General features: G+C 44.6%; 1 protein-coding gene across 7 annotated transcripts in view; it reads left to right on the forward strand.

Annotated features, from left to right (window-relative positions):
* Positions 1 to 872: 872 nt before the first annotated feature.
* The window catches only part of ITGAE (integrin subunit alpha E), a 65,417-nt gene continuing 46,645 nt past the window's right edge, over positions 873 to 19,644 (forward strand). For 5 of the 7 annotated variants that reach the window (XR_006196291.1, XR_006196292.1, XM_042914516.1 and 2 more), the window contains exons 1-2: positions 873 to 1,273; positions 16,248 to 16,368. Coding sequence is in view for 5 of the 7 variants with exons in the window: in XM_042914516.1 (XP_042770450.1) it covers positions 1,240 to 1,273; positions 16,248 to 16,368 (155 nt within the window). In the remaining 2 variants the exon portion in view is untranslated. The remainder of the gene's footprint in view (positions 1,274 to 16,247; positions 16,369 to 19,644) is intronic. The other 2 variants (XM_042914520.1, XM_042914518.1) reach the window with 1 other exon arrangement.

The raw sequence follows: 19,644 nt of genomic DNA on the forward strand, positions 1-19,644 counted from the left end.
CACATGTGGCTCTTGACTGCTGTGTTGGACAATGCAGATCTAGAACATCATAGTTCTGCTGGACAATGCTCTGCACTTCCAACAATCTGGGAAGTAGGGGTGCAGGCGACACTTCCTTAAGCGACAGACGTGCTCACACATGGAAAACTGACAAATTGTGAAGTTAGCTTTTAAATATGGTTGCAGACTATTGGCAGTTGGGGTGCTGGATTGGATCAGAGGTATGCTGGTAAGACTTATGGAATTTTACCTCATCTGTTGTCCTGGTACCTTAGAGCTGTTTTATTTTGTTTTATTTTATTTTATTTTATTTTATTTTATTTTATTTTATTTTATTTTATTATTTCTTTTAAAGTTTATTTTGAGAGACGCAGAGATAGTGTGACTAGGGGAGGGGCAGAGAGAGAGAGAGGGAAAGAGAGAGAGATAGAGAATCCCAAGCAGGCTCCACACCATCAGTGCACAGCCTGATGTGGGGCTCGAACTCACGAAACCGTGAGATCATGACCTGAGCTGAAACTGAGAGTCAGATGCTTAACCGACTGAGCCACCCAGGCACCCCACCTCAGAGCTCTTTTAAATTACTCCCCACAGTATGGTACCGTAGTCAGGTTTTAAAGAGAATGTAGCCAAAGCTGAATTCACTGAGCCAGTGTTTTCAGTCAGTGCATTGGGTCTTTCAACTTACCAGGCCCTCCATAGTCTCAGGGCCTTGAGTGTGGGAGCCAGGTGCAAGAGCCCAGTTTCTAGCTGTGGGAGCACTTGCAGTGGGAAGGGGACCTCATTCTCTCTGCTGAGGCAAACACCACCAAGGACCATAGGCTGGGTGTTGGGCTGAGGCATCTGGTGGTAGGTACTAGGACAGGGGAGGGGACTGGGACTCTCACACATGAATGGTAAACAATGGCCAGGTTAATACTCCTACACTCAAACATCTGTTGACGAGGATATCCAGAACTATGTTCCTAGGCCAAACCTCGGGCTCATCGTTCACAGAAGCGTGCCTGATGGAGCAGGGCTGACGAATGTCTCTAAGCTTCCAGAACCCAGCCCACAACTGCTGAGGAAGCCACACAGCTAGCTGTGTACAAGTGGGAACCTCCGTGTCTACTTTAAAGTGCTTATCTGCTTGTGGGTCCTTGCTTTTGTGTGTCTCTGACCCCGCCTTCTGGCTACCCAAGCTGAAGAGGGGAAGCTGAATAGGCCGAGGTCCACACTGCTGCCTCTGCTCCAGCTAGGATGTGGCTCTTCCACACTCTGCTCTACATGACCAGTAAGTCAGCCTCACCCCCTGCCCTGAGAGACTGCTGTGCCCTCAGCACAGCCTGTGTGTCTAAATGGGGCTCACTCAGAGCCAGAAGTCAGAGAAAGTGGGGAATCCCTCAGGGAGGTACTCTTGCTTGCTGGATCCCCAGCCTTGCTCAGAAGGGCTTCTGAGGCTATTGACGGTGCCAACAGCCTGTGGCTTCAGATTCCAGAGCTCTGCCGCCCTGTTCCTCCTCCAGCTAGCCTCCCCTCCCTGCCCTGGGCTTTCTCTCTACAGCACCCCTTACGGGTGGGTCCCTGGGTCTGTGTGAGTTTGTTCTGAGCATGGAGGTTGATGATGCCCATCCTGCCCAGTAGAGCACCCTCTTCCATCACAGATGGGTTCAGCTGAGGAGGGTGAGGGCCCTGTGAGAAGGTGAGCATGGAGGAGAGACGGGGGCAGGTGTCTGTGTGGCAGAAGGCGAATGTACTGGGAGAGTCTGCTTCCTGTTTCTGATGTTAGGGCCGGTATGAGAACCTGTGTGTGGACAGAGGGGGCCACTTCCTTTTCTCCCGGATTGGGGGTCCCATTTCTAGGAGACCATGGAAACCACTTGGGGCAAGCCAAGCCATGAGCCGGCAACTGCCCAGATGGCCTCGGTTGAGATTCAACATGGTCAGTGAGCCCCTGGAGGCCGCTCAGATCAAGCCAGGGTGGTCCAGCCTAGTGATCTGGACAAGCTTCCCCAGGGGTCTCCTGCATTGGGCAGAAACTTGACAGAAGAATGAGATGGACATCAGGCAGATACAGTTTCAAGGCTCTTGGGAGCCTGAGTTCTCCCTGAAGGATGGGCAGGGGCAAGCAAGTGAGTACTAGACAGTGTCTGAGAAAGCTGAATCCGTTGTTGGAGGGAGCTCAAAATTAGCATCTAGCCGGGGGCCAGGTCACCAGGAGGCAGGCCAAACATGTAGGGCACGGCACCAGCAAAGCGTACATTTTTGGACACATTTTCATATTTGATGTTCAAAATAGTCATTATGAAAAGGTAGAAACTTTGTTGAACTTCCGTTTCCTTATTTTACAGTTTAGACTTCTCTTTATTTTCAGTCACATAGTGCGGAGAAAATCTCACACTTTTTATGGCATATGGCTTTGATGCCCCATCACCAAGTACGTCTGAAAAAGGTGCTTAGACTAGACTCTGGTCCTCCCCCCTCTCAAAATGGAGGAGGTGACCGGGTCCCAGAGAGGTGCAGTGACTGTCGGGGGTTACAAGCAAGTACCAGTAGAAATGGGGCTCAAGCTCAGGCCTCTGTCCTGCCTCCCAAATTCTAGACTACCCAATGGCCTGGGATGCTAACCCTGGCATCATTTGGGGCTCCTGCTAGTCTCTGTTTCCTGTGGCCTAAGGCATGACCAGCCATTGCCCCAGCACCTTTTTCAGTAATGTCAATCCAGGAGACATTTATCAAAGCCCTTCTGGGGCCTAGACAGTCTCCAGGCCAATGGACAGCAGAGAGCAAGATGGAGCAGGCTTGCAATGAGGTCACTGAGCCCTCAGCTTGGCTAAGCTAAGGAAAGGGTGTAAGAGCAAGGCCCCAGTGGCTCCAGTCTGAGTGGGAGAAATAAAGCTGTGACAGTTCTGCTCTGAGCTGTGAGGTGGGATGGAGGGATGGACCAATCCTGAAGAGCTTCCTGGAGGAGGTGAGACTGGTGCTGAGTCTTAAGGGCTGGGGAGAGTCTGAGAAATTGACGAGGAGATGCAGCGAAGGTGGGAGGGACCCCTCAGACTATGACTCCAGGTCCAGGCTGGGCCTCTCTAGGCTGGGGAGAATCCAGACTGTTCCTGGCCTGACCCTGACCTTCCACCCTTCCCAAGCCACCCACAGTGGTGTCCACTTCTCATCTGTGGGAGCAGATGAGATAGTATCAGTTATCAAAGAGTTTTCTAGTCAGGAACAGATACACAGACACACTGTGATGCTGGAGCTACCCATACCCACACCCCTAGCCCCATCTCATCCTGCTACCATGCAGCCTGCTATCCCCAGGTTAGTTTTTACACTTGAGCCATTCTGTGACCCCAGCCACTTAACTTCTCTTCCCTGGGTCACCTTACAATGGTGAAGAAGGAGCCAGAAGTCTAGGGCCCGCTGTGCTGTCGCACCAACTTCAGGCTGAGGCCTGTGGCCCTGCTGGGCCTTTGTGGGGGGTTGGGAAGGTGTCAGTCCTGGTTCTGCCCCAGGAACACCCCTATATTTGTGTGCAATTACATAATGACAAACCTTGGTTGTTAGGGATGGGGGACCGCGGTGTCCAATGTGGCCCTGAGGATGGAGGAGGTCTTTGGCAAGTATAGAGTGCTGGAGTGAGGCGGGGGGTGTTTCTGTGTAGAAACAGTATGGACAAAGATGGGGAGTGTGAGGAGTCTGTTCAGGAAGATGCAGGGCAAGGCTTGAGTGAGAGCAGAAGGCTCTCTGCTCTGACATTGTCTATCCTGCACCCCCTACCCCTAGCCAGAACATGCTGAGCCCTGGGGGTGAGCGTGTACCAATCCCTGTCCTGGGTCCCCTGTGTGAAGAGAGAGTCGGCTGCACTCACACACAGAGAAACCTCTAGCCCCAGCCAGCAGATCCATTGAGGATTCCTTCAGGTCTCCCGCGTGGGGGATGGGTAAAGGGCATTGCAAGCAGAGGAAAAACATCTGCGAAGTGCGGTGTTTGTGGACAAGCCAGGTGTGGACTGTAGGCCACTTGGGAACCAGATGTCTCCAACGTTGGCTGGGAGGTCGGCTTATAGGGTATATATGGGGGGCATGTGGGGCAGTCAGGCTGGAGAGGTCCAGGGTGCTGGTGGGCAGTGTGGAGGGCCAGAGTACCAGGCTAAGGGACCTTAGACCTCACCCCGAGGGGAACGGGAAGCCACAGCAGATCTTGAGCAGGGTGGCAACAGTGAGACTTGCACGTTGGGAGGTGGAGTCCTGGAGAAAGGCGAGACGATGAGGCTCCTGTGTGAAAGACTGGTGTGGGTGGGTGGGTTGAAAGTGAGCTCCTCTGTGGGACAGGCACCTTGCAGGCGGCTCTGAGGCAAGAGCTTCCCCAAGGCCCTTCTGGGTGTCCTGAGTGGCGGGTCAGGACACCTGACTCTAGTCCCAGTTCTACAGCCAGCTCCTAGTATAAATTTGGGCAAACCATTCCCCCGGGCCTGAGTTTGCTAAACAGAGACTAGTGGCGTGAGAATGTGTATTTAAAATGCCCAGTGTGTTGGGGAAGATAGATGGTTGAGGGGGAAGCGATGCTGGCTGACAGGATGGAGGGAGGGTCTTATTCTGACTCAGAAGGCCTATGTGGCTGGAGACAGCTCAGGGGAGGCAGCCTTGTGGGTAGTGTGGTGACAGACACTGGTTTGGCTGGGCTCTCATGTCTGACAGCACACAAGAGGGGCTTGAGATGGAGGGTAAGGCTGTCAGAGGGAGCATGACAGGCCCTCCCTTGTGGCTTTACGCTGACGTCAGCGCCCACACTGGGCCTCCGGTGTGTCAGACACTGGGCAGGCATTGCCCTATTTGCTCTGCACAGCACAGCCCTCTATCACAGATGGGGAAGCAGGTGAGGTGACAAGCCCAAGGTCCTTAAGTAACTCGGTGGCAAAGCAAGATTTGAACACAGGACCGTCTCCCTCTGGGACCCATGCTATTTTTTCTGTTTCAGTAGGAAAGGAAGCAGTTGCCTGATCTAGGGACAGCCCAAGCAAAAGTAAAATGCCAGGGGCCTGGAGGGAGTCTGCTCTAGCAAGGTGGCCTACGGCTGGCAGATCCTAGGCACCAGCCAGCTCTCAGGGTGGGTGCTGGTAACTGGGAAAGCTCAGTGAATATGGTGCTGCCCTCCACACACGTTCTCGTGCCACTGTGCCTGCACAGGAGGTTCTCGCTGACCTCATTACCAACTATCTAGCCCAGAGCTCTGCCCAGGCTCAGTGAGCTGCTGGCACAGCTGGGAGCTGTGCCCAGCTTCTGGGACCATTTGTGACCCTCTTGTCTGTTTAACAACCCCTCAGTGCCTCCAGCTTTTACTAAAGCTTTTGGAATTAGGCAGACCTGGGCCCTAGACACAAGTATTCAATCTGCTGATGGGCCACAAGCAAATAATTCAACTTCTCTGAGCCTCAGCACCCAGTGTGGTGCCTGGAAGGAATCAGGTGCTCCGGGAGGGTAGCTGTGATTGGTCTCCTCCCCTTTCCCACCCCTCAGGGTTCTTGCTCCACGATCCCTCAGTTGAAAACAGCAAAAATGGGGACAGGGGTGGGGTGGGGAACAGGAATCTCTGACCTACTCTGACAGTTCCAGGACACCTCTTCTGGGCCCGGCCCTGTGCTGAACCGGGCTTTGTGGTTAGGGGGTTGTCATGGATGACTCAGATTAGGTCACATTTTGGGGGGAGACAGACTTAATCACAGATCACTCTGACCTAGACAGGACTTAGTCAGAGCCAGACAGAGACACTGTGGGATGTGGTGGGGGCTCAGGGACCAGTGAGTTACTCTGGCTGAGGATCTGGATTAGTGCCTGAGCAGGTCCCCAAAGACGGGGCAGAGGTGAGAGCAAGGAAGGCATGCGGGCAGAGGGAACTGCTTGTGCAAAGGCCCAGAGGTGGGAGGTATGGGGATGGTGTTCAGGGAGTGAGGTGTAGAGGAGCTTGAAGCGGCTGGAGAGCAGACCTGGCAGAAGGGGCACTGGGCTGGGCAGGGAGATGCCGCAGATGCCCAGGTGAGGAGACTGGACTTACCTCAGGGGTTTCAAACCATGTCTATCAGTTACACGGTAAAACGGGAAAGAAAGCCTCCTAATCACTCCTTGCAAGAAGAAGCTGCTCGTTCTTACTTTTTAATTCTCTCCTACTCAGTTTGCTTACCCTAACCTGCCTGACCAACAAACACAGGGCTTGGTGTAAAATGAGCCAAGGAGCCTGAGCCCAATCCTCCTGTATTCACAGAGAACAGTGCTCCCCATTCCCCACATAGGGTCTTGATCTAGAACCCTTGAGGATCCATGGGTTGGCTACAGAGGTGCCTGTGAGCCCTGTTCACTCATCTAGCACGCACTAGGTGTAGGCCACCTACCAGGCCCTGGGATGACATGATGAACACGGCTGACGCCCAGTCTTTGCCCTCAGAGGGGCTCACCGGTGGTGGGAGAAAGAGTCACAGGCAATAAATAAACAAGGAGATAAGCAGGAGAGTTTCAGTTTGTGATCGAAGGTTTGCAGGGGTACAGAGGGCCCAGATAGGGGTCTGGAGGTCAGGAAGGCCTCTTGGAGGAGTTGAATGGTGAAGATGGCAAGGCAGGAGATCACCTCGGAGTAGAGCAGAGCTAAGACTTGGGCATAGATACAGCTGGGTGGGTGGGGAAGGCTCTGATGCTCTCATCCCATTCTCAAAGTGATCCATGGCCCCCAGACAGGGAACAGCTTGCGGTCTGGTCGTGTTTTATGCGTTGTACTTTGGGTGATGGCAGGGAGGACACGAATAACAGCTGCGGGTAACTTGGGATGTAGGTTTGTTCATTTACTGCTGCTGCTGTTGTTTTTTTAACCCCACTCTGCCCCCATTCATTCAGTGGTCTCATGAAGAGAATCCTCAGGGAAATTTTTTGTTTTGTTTTTTTTTCTGCTTCCCCGGGATAAGTTTTTCCCTCTGATTTTGTGGACACTGTGAGTAATATAGCTTATCATCTTCATCCTTACTTTGGCTTCAAGGAAGTTTATCCATTTATACAGTTTTTCAAGAAATCATTTTATTTTTATTTTTATTTATTTTTATTTTTTTTTAACGTTTATTTATTTTTGAGACAGAGAGAGACAGAGCATGAACAGGGGAGGGGCAGAGAGAGAGGGAGACACAGAATCTGAAACAGGCTCCAGGCTCTGAGCTGTCAGCACAGAGCCCGACGCGGGGCTCGAACCCACGAACTGTGAGATCATGACCTGAGCCGAAGTCGGACGCTTAACCGACTGAGCCACCCAGGCGCCCCAAAATTAGTTTTATCTTAATGCATTGTATGCTTTTATGAGTTGCCACAAATCATTCTGGGCAAGGCCGAGGTATAAAGGGAACGAAATAAAGTACAGATGGCTGCTTTGTGCGGGTTCAGGGAGAGGGCCTGGGAATTGAGAAATGAGAGCTCAAACACTGCCCTCTCACATTGTGCCACCTACTTGAGCCTCTGGAAGGTGACTTTTGAACAAAATTTGAAGCATGTACAAAAGCAGAGGAAATAACAGTCACAAACTCAATATACCATTGCCCAGATAGACCGTCACACTGGCTGCATTATTTCACTATCCCTTTTGGTTTCCTTGAAAGCTGTGCTGCTCAAACTTGGTGTTGTGACCAGCAGTCTGGCATCACTGAGGATCTCATTAGACGAGGCTCTCAGTCCCACTCCTGATCCACTGAATCAGAATCTGTATTTTAATAAGAAACTTGGGTGATTCACTAGCACTTTAACGTTTCCGAAACATTATTTTAAGGCAAACCCAAAAAACCATTGTGTCGTTTCACCCCTAAGTACTTCAGTGCAGGTTTCTGAGCTGTGTGGTTATTTTCTCACATAGCCACAATGTTTTTTTAATCACCTAACAAAGTTAAAAATAATTTTGAGGTATTATCTAATGCCCAGTCCACATTCAAATCTTCCTGTCTCCATTTATCTTTTTATTAACAATAAGTTTGTTCAAGTCAAGATCCAAACGAGGTCCACATTACATTTGGTTGTTGTGCCTCTCTTAGTCTAGAGTGGCCCCCTTGCCAATTTTTTGGTTTGTGTGTCTTTTTGAAGTCTTTCCTTTACTGCAGATCTTGGTCACTTTTCTTATAGAACAGCTTCATTCAGGGTTTGTGTGTTTCCTCCTTTTGGTGCAGTTTGTCTTTTATCCCCTGAATTTCCCAAAACCTGGATGTTGGTGTCAATGACTTCATTAAATTCAGGTTTAACTGTTTTGGCAAACACACTCTAAAACTTTCGGGGGGTTGTGACATACTTCCTGGATTTATCTCACTCCCCCCTTTTTGTTTCTTTTGCCAAAGTATTTCAAAGACTTGCTACTCAAAATGTGGTCTGAGGACCAGCAGCGTGGGCATCACTTGGGAGCTTGTTAGGAACACAGAGTCTAGGGCTCCTATAATCTTCCTGTGGTATCACACTCAGAGGGACATATGTCTGAGGACCCAGTATTCCTGGGGACATTAAGATTGACTGGTGGGCTCAGGTGGTGTCAGTCTAATTGTAAAGTTTTCTACCAAACTTTCTTCTACTAGTTTCATCCATTGATGGTCATGGCCTGAATTAATTATTGTATAATGGCTTGCCAAGTTGTGTTTTTATGATTCTATTATTCTTCCCACATCAACTAGAACTATTTGGTGATCCTGAAATTCAATTTATATAGGGAAGACAAGAAAACTACTTAATATTTTCCTTTTAGTAAACAATTTTCAGAGTAAAGGGATGGTTGCCCTCATTACTTCCAATGCTAACCAATGCAGTTTTAAAATTTTTGTTTTTTTTTCTCTCTCCAAAATATTATTATTAACGTATAGAATGTTTATATATTCGTGTGTTTCAGAAACTTGCGATTATTTTTTTATATAAACTTTTTTGAATTACACAATACAATGGACAAATTCAGATTAGTGAATTTTCAAATTAAACCAAATCCATGCCACTAACACCCATTTCAAGAAACAGAGTATGACTAACAGCCCAGAAATACCCTTTATCACTCCCTCCGGTCATTCATTACCTTACCCCCAAGGGTAACACTCTCCTAACTTTCAATAGCATAGATTAGTTTGCCTGTTTTCAACTTTGTATAACTGGAATTATACGATATGATCTGGTTTGTTCCTAGTCTTTCACCCAACACTGTGTTTTTTGAAATGCAGCCACCTTGTTGTAGGTTATTTTCACTGCTGTAGAGTATTCCATTGGTGACTATTCAGTTTATGCTCAACTTGAGTTGATGCTCTCAAATGGTTTCCTAAAGGGGTTGTACTGACTTACATTCTTACCAGCAGTATCTCACCAGTAGAGTTCTAGTTGCTCCCAATCAGTGTCAACTCTTGGTATTGGGTTTTGTTTTGTTTTATTTTGTTTTTTTTCATTTAACCATTCTGGTAGTTGTGTGGTGGTATTATATGGTGGTTCTAATTTGCCTTTCTCTGAAGTCTAATGAGTGCCTTTTCATTTGATTACTAGCCATTGGATAATCTCTTGTGAAACGTCTTTCTGTTAGCTTACATGCATTTTCCTTATTGATCTATAGGAATCTTATACATATTCTGATAATCTTTTGTCAGATATTTGTGTTGCAAATATCTCTTCTCACTCTGTCTTGCCTCTATTCCCTTAATGGTGTCTTTTGATAAACAGAAGTTCTTAAGTTTAATGAAGATCTGTCTATCAGTTATTTCCTTTACATTAGTGTGTTTTGTGTCCTGTTGAAAAAAATATTTGTCTACCCCAGGGTCCTTCATTTTCCCTTAAAAACTTTATTGTTTCATTTTTCACATTTAGATATACAGTCTATCTAAATTCACATTTCAGCCCATCAAGAACTTTTGTGTGTGTGTGATCGTGTGAGAATAGTCAAGATGAATTTTTTTCAATATTGATATCCCAGTGACCCAGCACCTTTTATTTAAAAGATCATTCTTTCCTCTCTGTTCTTCACTGTCACTTTTGTCATAAAACAGGTGATCATATGTGTTTGTACTCTCTGTTCCACTGGTCTATCTGCCTGTCTGGTGCTAGTATAATTCTGTCTTGACTATAACTTTGTAATGTCTTGATGAATAATAGTGTAATGTTATCAAGTCCTACAAGTTTGTTATTCTCCCTTAAGAGTGCCAGACTATTCTTGCCTTGTGCAATTTCATATAAATTTTTAATTGGCTTGTTAACACCCCCCCCAATAATTTGCTGAGATTTTGATTAGGATTCTATTGAAGCTATAGATCAATAGAGTGGTAACTGACAACAATTATTGAGTCTTAACTTCATGAACATGATCTATTCCTCCATGTATCTAGATCTTTAATATCTCCTAATCTTTTATAGTTTTCAGCATGGAGGTTTTACATATCTTTAAGTAGACTTATTTTTAAGCATTTGATATTTCTATCTTTTGTTAATGACATCTTTAAAAATTGTTCACTCTTTATTTGATCATTGATAGTGTATAGAAGTACAGTGGTTCTTCATATATTGCCTCTGTATCCAGTAACCTTGCTAAAAAGGCTCTTGTTAATTCTCAGTGTTTGTAGATCTGTTGGATTTCTCAGTGTACTTAATAGTTTCACCTGCCAATAATGACAGTTTTATTTTTTCCTTTTTAATCTCTATGCTCCATTTTTTCCCCCTTTTCTCACTGCTCTAAGTCCTCCAGTAAAATGTTGAGTAAAAGTGGTGAGAGTAGTCATCCCTGTCTCAATCCTGATTTTAGGGAAAGATTTTAATAACACACCAATAAGAATGATGTTTGCTGACGGTTTTTTGTGGATATTCTTGATAAGATTATATAAATTCCTTCTATTCTGATTTACTATGATTTTTGTAAATCACAGAGCAGTATTGGATTTTATCAAATGCCTTTTTCTTGCTTCTATCATAATGATCATATGATTTTTTTCCTGTTAATGTGAAAAAGAAATAAATTATTATCAAATGTCAAACCACCCTTGCATTCCTGAAAAAACTCCACTTGGTTGTGATGTATTATGATTTTTATATGTCACCGGATTTGATTTGCTAATATTTGGTTAGGATTCCTACATCTGTGTTCAAGAGAGATCATCAATTGTCCTTCCTTGTACGGCTCCTGTCAGACTTTTTCTGATTTTTGTTTGTTTGTTTTTTAAGTCTTTGCTCTTGTCAGGTTTTAATATCAATGTTAGGGCACCTGGGTGGCTCAGTCGGTTAAGCATCCGACTCTTGATTTTGGCTCAGGTCATGATCTCACAGTTTGTGGGATAGAGCCCCGTGTCAGGCTCTGCACTGAGAGTGCAGAGTCTGCTTGGGATTCTCTCTCTGTCCTCACTCAAAATAAATAAATAAATAAACATTTAAAACATATATCAATGTTATTCTCGTCCTGTAAAATGATTGGAAAGTATTCCCTCAATTCTTTTCTTTGGAATAGTTTGTGTAAGTTTGGTATTTCTTCTCTAAATGTTTGGAAGAGTTCACAGTGAAGCTATCTGGGTTGGAATTCTTCCTAAGATTTTTAATAATGGGATTTACTTTTTTTGATACAAGATTATTCAGCTTGCATTTCTTTCATCAGTTGTGGTAAATCTTTATCTCAAGGAATTTGTCTATTACAACAAAATTGTGAAGTATAGTGGCATAAAGTTGTGTATACTATCCTCATTATTTCTTAATGTCTTAGGATCTATTCTGATGGCTTCTTTTTCATTCATGTTGGTAACTTGTGTGTTCTCTCTTTTTTTCTTGACAATGTTGCTAAGAGTTTATCGGTTTCATTAAGCTTTTTTAAAAGTAAACTTTTGCTTTGTTGATTTCTCTACTCTAAGTTAGTTTTCTATTTCATTGATACATACTCATATCTTTATTCCTGTACTTTCTTTGGGTTTGATTTACTATTCTTTTACCTTTTTGAGATGGAAGTGTAGATCATTGATTTTAGCTTTTTGTCTTTTTTAACATTGGCACTTAAGGCTGCACATTTCCTCTGAGCACTGCCTTAACTGTTTCCCACAAGTTTTGATTTGTCATATCTTAATTATCACTAAAAAATATCCATGGCGATTTCATTTTTGACTTATGCAGACGTGCATTGCTTGATTTCTGAGAAGTTCAAATTATTATAGTTTTCTTTTGTTATTGGCTTCTAGTTTAATTCCAGTGTAGTCAGAGAACCTATTCTGAATTACTTCAATGCATTGAAATTTATTGAGGCTTGCTTTTTGACCTTTCATATATATTTGATTTGGGTAAATGTTTCATGTGCATTTGAAAAAATGTTTCTTTTACCATTGTTAGGTACAGTGTTCTGTTAGTTGTGATATTCAGATCTTCTATATCATTATTGATACTTTAATGTGCTTTTGTAGCTTGATGAAAGATTTGTTAAAGCATTAAAGTCTCCCATTTTGGTTGTGGATTTTTGTATTTTTAATTCAGTCAATTTTTTTTAATTTTTTTTTTAATTTTTTTTTAACGTTTTTTATTTATTTTTGAGACAGAGAGAGGCAGAGCATGAACGGGGGAGGGGCAGAGAGAGAGGGAGACACAGAATCGGAAGCAGGCTCCAGGCTCTGAGCCATCAGCCCAGAGGCCGACGCGGGGCTCGAACTCACGGACCGCGAGATCGTGACCTGAGCTGAAGTCGGCCGCTTAACCGACTGAGCCACCCAGGCGCCCCATTCAGTCAATTTTTAAAATATATTTTGAAGTGATGTTAATGGAGACATATAGATTTTAAATTTATATCTTCTTGGTGAATGAAGAACAGCATATTTATATGTATATATTTCTTTCTCTTCCTTACTTAAAAGTCCGTTAACGTATCCTTTGCCTAATGATTTTTATTTGTTTTTAACGTCTGTGCTGCTAAGTGAAAAGTCATTAATTGGAAAAACTATTTCCATCAATTTCACTGGAAAAACTGTGGTTCATTCCATCTAGCTCAATATACCCAAACAGTTTTTACTGATGGAAAAATTTATTAGCTGGCCGATAAAACAAGTTTATACCAAAAAAATTAATTTGAATATAAAATATAATTTACATATACAACTTACTGTAATAAAAGTTTACTGTCCTCATTAAGAGAGGAAATGAAGACTTAATGATGAGTAGTGGAGGATAATTGTGAGGGAGTCATTATTGAGAAGGTACATTTCTCATTCACCATTTCTTCACTGTTTCTTCAGTCTTTTGGGTACTCGTGGTTATCTTGCATTCAAACTACCTTTAAAAATAAAGTTATAGCACATTGGGGCACCTGGGTGGCTCAGTCGGTTAAGCGTCCAGCTTCGGCTTAGGTCATGATCTTGTGGTTCGTGAGTTCAAGCCCAACATCGGGGTCTGTGCTGACAGCTCTGAGCCTGGAACCCGCTTCGGATTCTGTGTCTCCCTCTCTCTCTGACCCTTCCCTACTCATGCTCTGTCTCTCTCTCTGTCTCTGTCTCTCTCTCTCAAAAAGAAATAAACATTAAAAAAAATGTTTAAATATAGTTATAGCACAGAAAACATACCTTGAGGGAAAAATAAATGCTAAACCTGAAAGCACTTCAAAATACATGGCATAGTTTGTACGTTTTAACAGACTGCAGAATCACAGAAGCTACACCCCTTCAGCCGTCTCAGTTGGCTTGTACATGCTAAACAAGACATTTTGAATTTATCCAAACAAGATGAGCAGTTCACATTTGTTTCCTATGAATTGTGGGGCTAAAAACTGCTTTACTAAGTAAATTAGTGAGTATGTTTTTGCATGAATGTGTGATGTCAGAACATCATTCTTATGGCATGTTTATGTGGTATATTTAGGAATGAAAAAGTCATTATGCCATCATTAAAAAAGAGTGTTTTCCAAAAAGCTTTTTTCCCCCCAAAACGTTGTTCATTGAACAGTAATTGAACAGATAAGTTCTGTACACTCAACTTCACCTTGCCCTTTTTCTCTGTAAATATACATTAGAGTTTTTACAGTGGAGTGTCATAGTCAGGACATACTTTTAAAATGTCTCTGGCAGTTGATATGGGGAGGTTGTATCCAGAGGGACAAGACTTGGAAAAGAAAGGTCAGGAGACTAATAAACATATCCAAGCGGGAGACAATGTGGTCAGTAGGGCAGAACTGAGTCCCAGCTGAGGCCCAAATGCATAGGGGAATTCTGAGAATGATAAAGGTGATACTGCAGATCTGTGGGGATAAGACGAGCCATTCAAGGAAAAATGTTGAGACAATTTCAATTGTGGGGAGAAAGGGTAAAAGCTGGATCCCTCTTTCACTCTGTACACAAAAATAGAGTGCAGATCAATCAAAGATTCAAGTGTAAGAAGTGAAACAAAACCCCCCAAAATACAGACAAAAACATGAGTGAACTTAAAAAAAAATAATCTCTGAATGGGGAAGCATGGCATAAAACTGAAGAGTCATAAAAGAAAAATAACTTGACTACGTATAAATTCTAGATGTGGGAAAAGATACCTACATCAAATAGCTAAGTGTGAAGTATTATCTTGAACACATTGGTAATTTTTTCTGATTCAAAACGCTCTTGCAAATTAATAAGAAAGCAATATGTCCTACAAATGGATAATGTATATGAATAGGCAGTAAACAACTTAAAATAAGGGACTCGGCCTCATTCAGAATTAAAAAAGATATTTTGGAACAAAATGATAAGAAACTCTTTCAAAACAAGGATGGTCTGCACACACCTCAAGCAGTGCTGTGAGGAAACAGGCCTTCTCCTCTTCTGTTGTTGTGGTATGAATTGGCACAACCTCTGAGGTTGGGGGCAATCTGTGAATATCAGTTTTTCCCCAAAACTTTTTAGTGAAAAATTTCAAGTATACAGAAAAGTTGAAATAATTGTACGGTGGAAAACTATATGCCACACTTAGATTTTACAGTTGTCAACATTTCGTTATATTTGCAACATCACACAGACACATATGTAAACATATATCTATATATCCATCTGCATATATCCATCTATCCATCCATCAAGCCACGTTACATTTTGATGCATTCCAAAGTAAATTGCGGAGGTTGGTACACTTCATCCCTAAATGCTTCCGCATACCTATCAACCAGAGGTCAATGTTTGTTTCTCGTTCTTTTTTGAGGGAAAATTTATATTCGGTGAAAGTCACAAGTTTTAAGTTGACCATTCAGTGTGTTTTTGACAAACGCACACACCTTCGTCATCCAAATTCTTATCAAGACCTAGGGTGTTTCCATAAGCCTACAGAGTTTCTTCCTGTCCCTTCCCAGTTAAGCCACATCCCTTTACCCCCAGGAAATATTTTTTTTATTATAGATTAGCTTTGCTGGTTCTAGAACATCATGTAAATGGAATTAGACAGTACTCTTTTATGTAAAGCTTCTTTCAGTCAGCATAATGATTTTTGTGATTCACCCATCTTGTCGTGTGTGTCAATCACTCATTTCTTTTTACTCCTGAGTAGTATTCCATTGTGTGACTCTACCAGTTAGTTCATCCCTTCCCCAGTTGATGGACATTTGGGTTGTTTCCACTCGGGAACTATTACAAGTAAAGCTTCTGTAAACATTCTTGTACATGTTTGAGGACATGTTTTCTCCTGGGTCATCTGATGGGGCCTCATAGACAGAATGAATGTATATCCTAGCCCTAGGGCTCATAGTCTATTTGAACTTTGGTACAAGACACTGTCATGAGTATATGCTATCTGACAGGTACAGAAAGTGCACAGTGGGAGGTGTGAGAAGGTGGGAAGTACTTCTAGGAGAGAACCAGGGAAGGCTTGCTGGAGGAGGGGCCTTGGTGCTGACATAGTAGGAGGATCAGGAGCTCTGGGTCAGACATGCCTACACTCCTGTCCTATTCCCATAGGGAAAAGGTCCTGGGGAATCTCATTTTTCTCATCTGTAAAATGGGGATGATGACACCACCAGATGTGACAGAATGATGGGAGTCAAAGGGCCAGCCATGGCTTTAACAGGCATCTCTTAAATGTCCCTCTAGGGGCGCCTGAGTGGCTCAGTCAGTTAAGCGTCTGACTTCAGCTCAGGTCATGATCTCACAGTTTGTGAGTTCGAGCCCCATGTCAGGCTCTGTGCTGACAGCTCAGAGCCCGGAGCCTGCTTCAGATTCTAGGTCTCCTCCTCTTTCTGCCCCTCCCCTGCTCATGCTCTGTGTCTGTCTCTCAATAATAAATAAACGTTAAAAATAAAAAAAAAAAAAAATGTCCCTCTGTTCTCCACAGGCCTTGTTCCTCTGGTGGCCTTCAATGTGGATGTGGCCCGGACCTGGGTGACTCCTGAGGGAGGCGTACCCTACGTGCTCAACGCCCTTCTGCACCAAGACTCCAGCACCAACCGGACCTGGTGAGCAGGGCCTGGCAGATGGGAGGCATAATTGAGGGGGCCTCTGGGGAGCCTGAAAAAGCTGCCGAGGAGGCCTTGGCATCCCTCCCCCAGTTTAGGGACAACCTCCCTTCGCCTACAGAGGGTGTGCAGGAGAGAGGCTGTGAGCACCAGACCAATCCTTGCCCTCTTCACTGCCGGGGGTGGGAGAATGACCTCAAAACTAGTTTAAAATAAAATTTCTTAAGGCTCTTTTATCTCTTACAGAAGTAACACATGCTCAGTATATAAACTTTGGACAGTGACAAAAATATCAAAGAAAAAATGGAAAATATGAGGCAGCAGGGAACGTGGTTCAGGGGCAGGCTGTGAATCTCAGCCATGGGTCAGTGACAACTTTTCTCTGTATTTGTAGCAAGGTGCTCAACCCATAGCCTCAGTTTCTTATCTTTACGGGGGTAGAGATTTCTCTACCTTACAGGGTTGTTGCAAAGACTATTTGCATTAATGCACATAAAGGGTTTAGCACAGTTTCTGGCCGAAATCAAGCTCACTAAACATTGCTTTATGTTTTTTTAAAATCTCATCTATACCCACCCAGTAGATAAGCCACCAATTTTAAACATGACAAAATTCTACTGGTGAGGATGTGGGGACGTGTGGGACTGTAAATTGATATAACCAACCTGGAGAATAGTTTTACCATATCTGGTAATGTTGAAGATGCCTTTGACCCGGCCATTCCACTCACAGACACCAACCTTAAAGATATGAACGGGCACATGTAAAGGTATTTATCGTAGCATTTCTTGGAATAGTGAAAGACTGGAAATGTTCCTCATTAGGTAAATGGAAGAAATAAGTTATGAATCATATACAATGCAATATTAGAAGTAGGTCAAATGAATGAAATGAGCATAGTGGTTGAATCAACCCTGAAACATAAGATAAAAAAAGGCAAGTTGTGGGATTATATATACCGTGGTCATTTACTCAGCAAATATTCGTATGGAGCACCTACTATGTGCCAAGCCCTAAAGAGGCCCTGAAAGCTCACAGCAGTGAGCAAAGTAGACAAAAATTCTTTGGCTCGGGGAAGATAGACAATAAACAAGCAAGCAAAATACGTGTTGTATCGGATGGTGATAGTGGTGAGATGGTAATGTAGAAGCATGTCTTTAGTTTTTTTCCCTTATTGTCACCAAAATGACCTTTAGAGCTGCTTTGTTTTGAAGCCAGGATCCAGTCAAGGTTCCCGTGTCACATACTGTTGTGTCTCTTTATTCTCTTTTAATCTAGGGCAATTTTTCCTTTCCTTTTTGTTCATAATGGTTATATGGCTTTCTCTGTGCTTGCTCTGTGACCCAGCCATGCTCATGCCCTGCCTCAGGCGAGTCCCTTCCCCCTCCCCTCTGCTTTGCTTCTAGTCATTGGTCAAGGGTTTCCTTCTTGCACAGCACACATGAACCTTGAGCCTCGCATCTAGATGGGCTTGGGGCAGAGCCAGATGAGGTGCTCAAGGTTTCTGGCTGAGCAGAGCTCCCCATCTTCCTGAGCTGAGCAGAGCAGAAGCTCTGTTTGGTGGAGCGTGGGTGGGCAGTAGCAACTCTTGAGGTGGCCTTATAGCCCTGGGACTTGGGCCATGACCCTGCCAGCCTAGCAGGCTTGGACCGCTTGCTGGACTGTAGTTTCCTCATTGTACAGCGAAGAGGCTGGTGACCATGTAAATGGTGAAGGCAGGGACATTTTGTTCGTTCATTCATTCATTCATTCATTCAGCAAGTATTTATGGAACATCTACTCAATGACAGGCCAAGTGTGAGGATAAGATAGTGAAACAGGCATAGTCCCTGCTCTCATGGAACTCCCTGGCTCCTGGAGGAGACAGACAAGGCAGGCAGTGACAAGGGGTATGATGGCTGCTCTGGTGGAGATGTCCAGGACGCTTTGGAGACATAGAGGCAGGCGTACCCTTCAGCCACAGGGTGTGCACCAACACTGGGACCGAGGGGATGAGTAGGAATTAGTGTGAGAAGGCTGGGGAGGGGGATATCCCAACTGAGAGCAGTGTGGCCAGAAGCCTGGAAATTAGCCTGAGCAAAGTCAAGGAACAGAAAATGGCAGGTGGTTGAAGCTGAGTGTAATGAGCATTAGGTTGGGAGAAGTGGGTAGTGCCTTGTTACCTGGGCATCAAGGGTTTGAGGAGCCAGGAAGCTTTGAAGCAGGGAGGGGAGGTGAGAAGGTTGTTAGCAAGAGTTTGGCTGCAGGAAGATGAATTAAAGGTTGCTGTTTGTTGTCTTTTGTTTTGGTAAAATTTTATGGACATTTGCCACACAGAAAAATGCACCCATCATAAGCCTGTAGCCCAGTGAATGTTGGCAAAGTGAACCACCTATGTAAGTAACACCCAGATGAAGAAGCAGAACATTACCAGCCTCACCTAAGCCCTCTGTAGCCTGGTGCTCCCTTCCAGGTACATCCCCTGCCAAGAGATAACCAGTGCTCTGACCTCCATCTCCCTGGATTAGTTTTGCCTGTTCTTGAACTTATAAACGAGGTGTGCCGTATGTGGTCTCTTATGTCAGGCTCCTCTCCCTCAATATACAGTCTGTGAATTTTGAATGTGGTATTGCCTGAGACAGTGATACTTATTCTCATTGGCAGAGTTTTCCATCATGTGAACGGTGCTGATGATGAGCATTTGGCCAGTTTCCTTGGACAAATTTTGCTGCTGTGCACTTTCTTTCAAGAGGCAGGTGTACTTCCTTTTATCAGGCATTATACGCACTGGGCCAACATTCAGTTTTGCGAACTTGCATTGCATGAGCGTTCTGGTTGCTCCATATGTTCGTGAAGGTCAGGAGTCAGTCCCAGTTATCTGTGACCATCTTTTGCCCATTCCCCTTCCACCAGTACCTCAGCAGGGCCCTGCCTCTTAGAAGCCAAGCTGAGAGGACATGGTGGATGAGAGGAGCTTGAAGCTCCTGGAGCAGAAGGCTCTGAGTCCACCCCGGGCTTGCAGGAAGAGCCCAGTTGGGCTCATGAAAACCTCCCTGAATACCTGCTGAAGAGAGGGCTCATGGGAGGATGTGGTGGGAGGCACTTCTTGGTTCCTGCCACAAATGGTGAAGCCTAAGACCACGGGCTTGTGCAGGGCAGGAAATGCACTCCTGGCTGCCCCAGGGCCACAGAAAGCAGCCAGAAAGCCCTGTGAGAGGGTGGCATGTCCCTCTCACTCCCTTGTCCTGTTTCTCCTTAAAATATAACAGCCAGGGCTCATCGCATCATGGGTTTGGT

Source organism: Panthera leo, chromosome E1 (assembly GCF_018350215.1).
Source record: "Panthera leo isolate Ple1 chromosome E1, P.leo_Ple1_pat1.1, whole genome shotgun sequence".
Lineage (NCBI taxonomy): Eukaryota > Metazoa > Chordata > Mammalia > Carnivora > Felidae > Panthera > Panthera leo.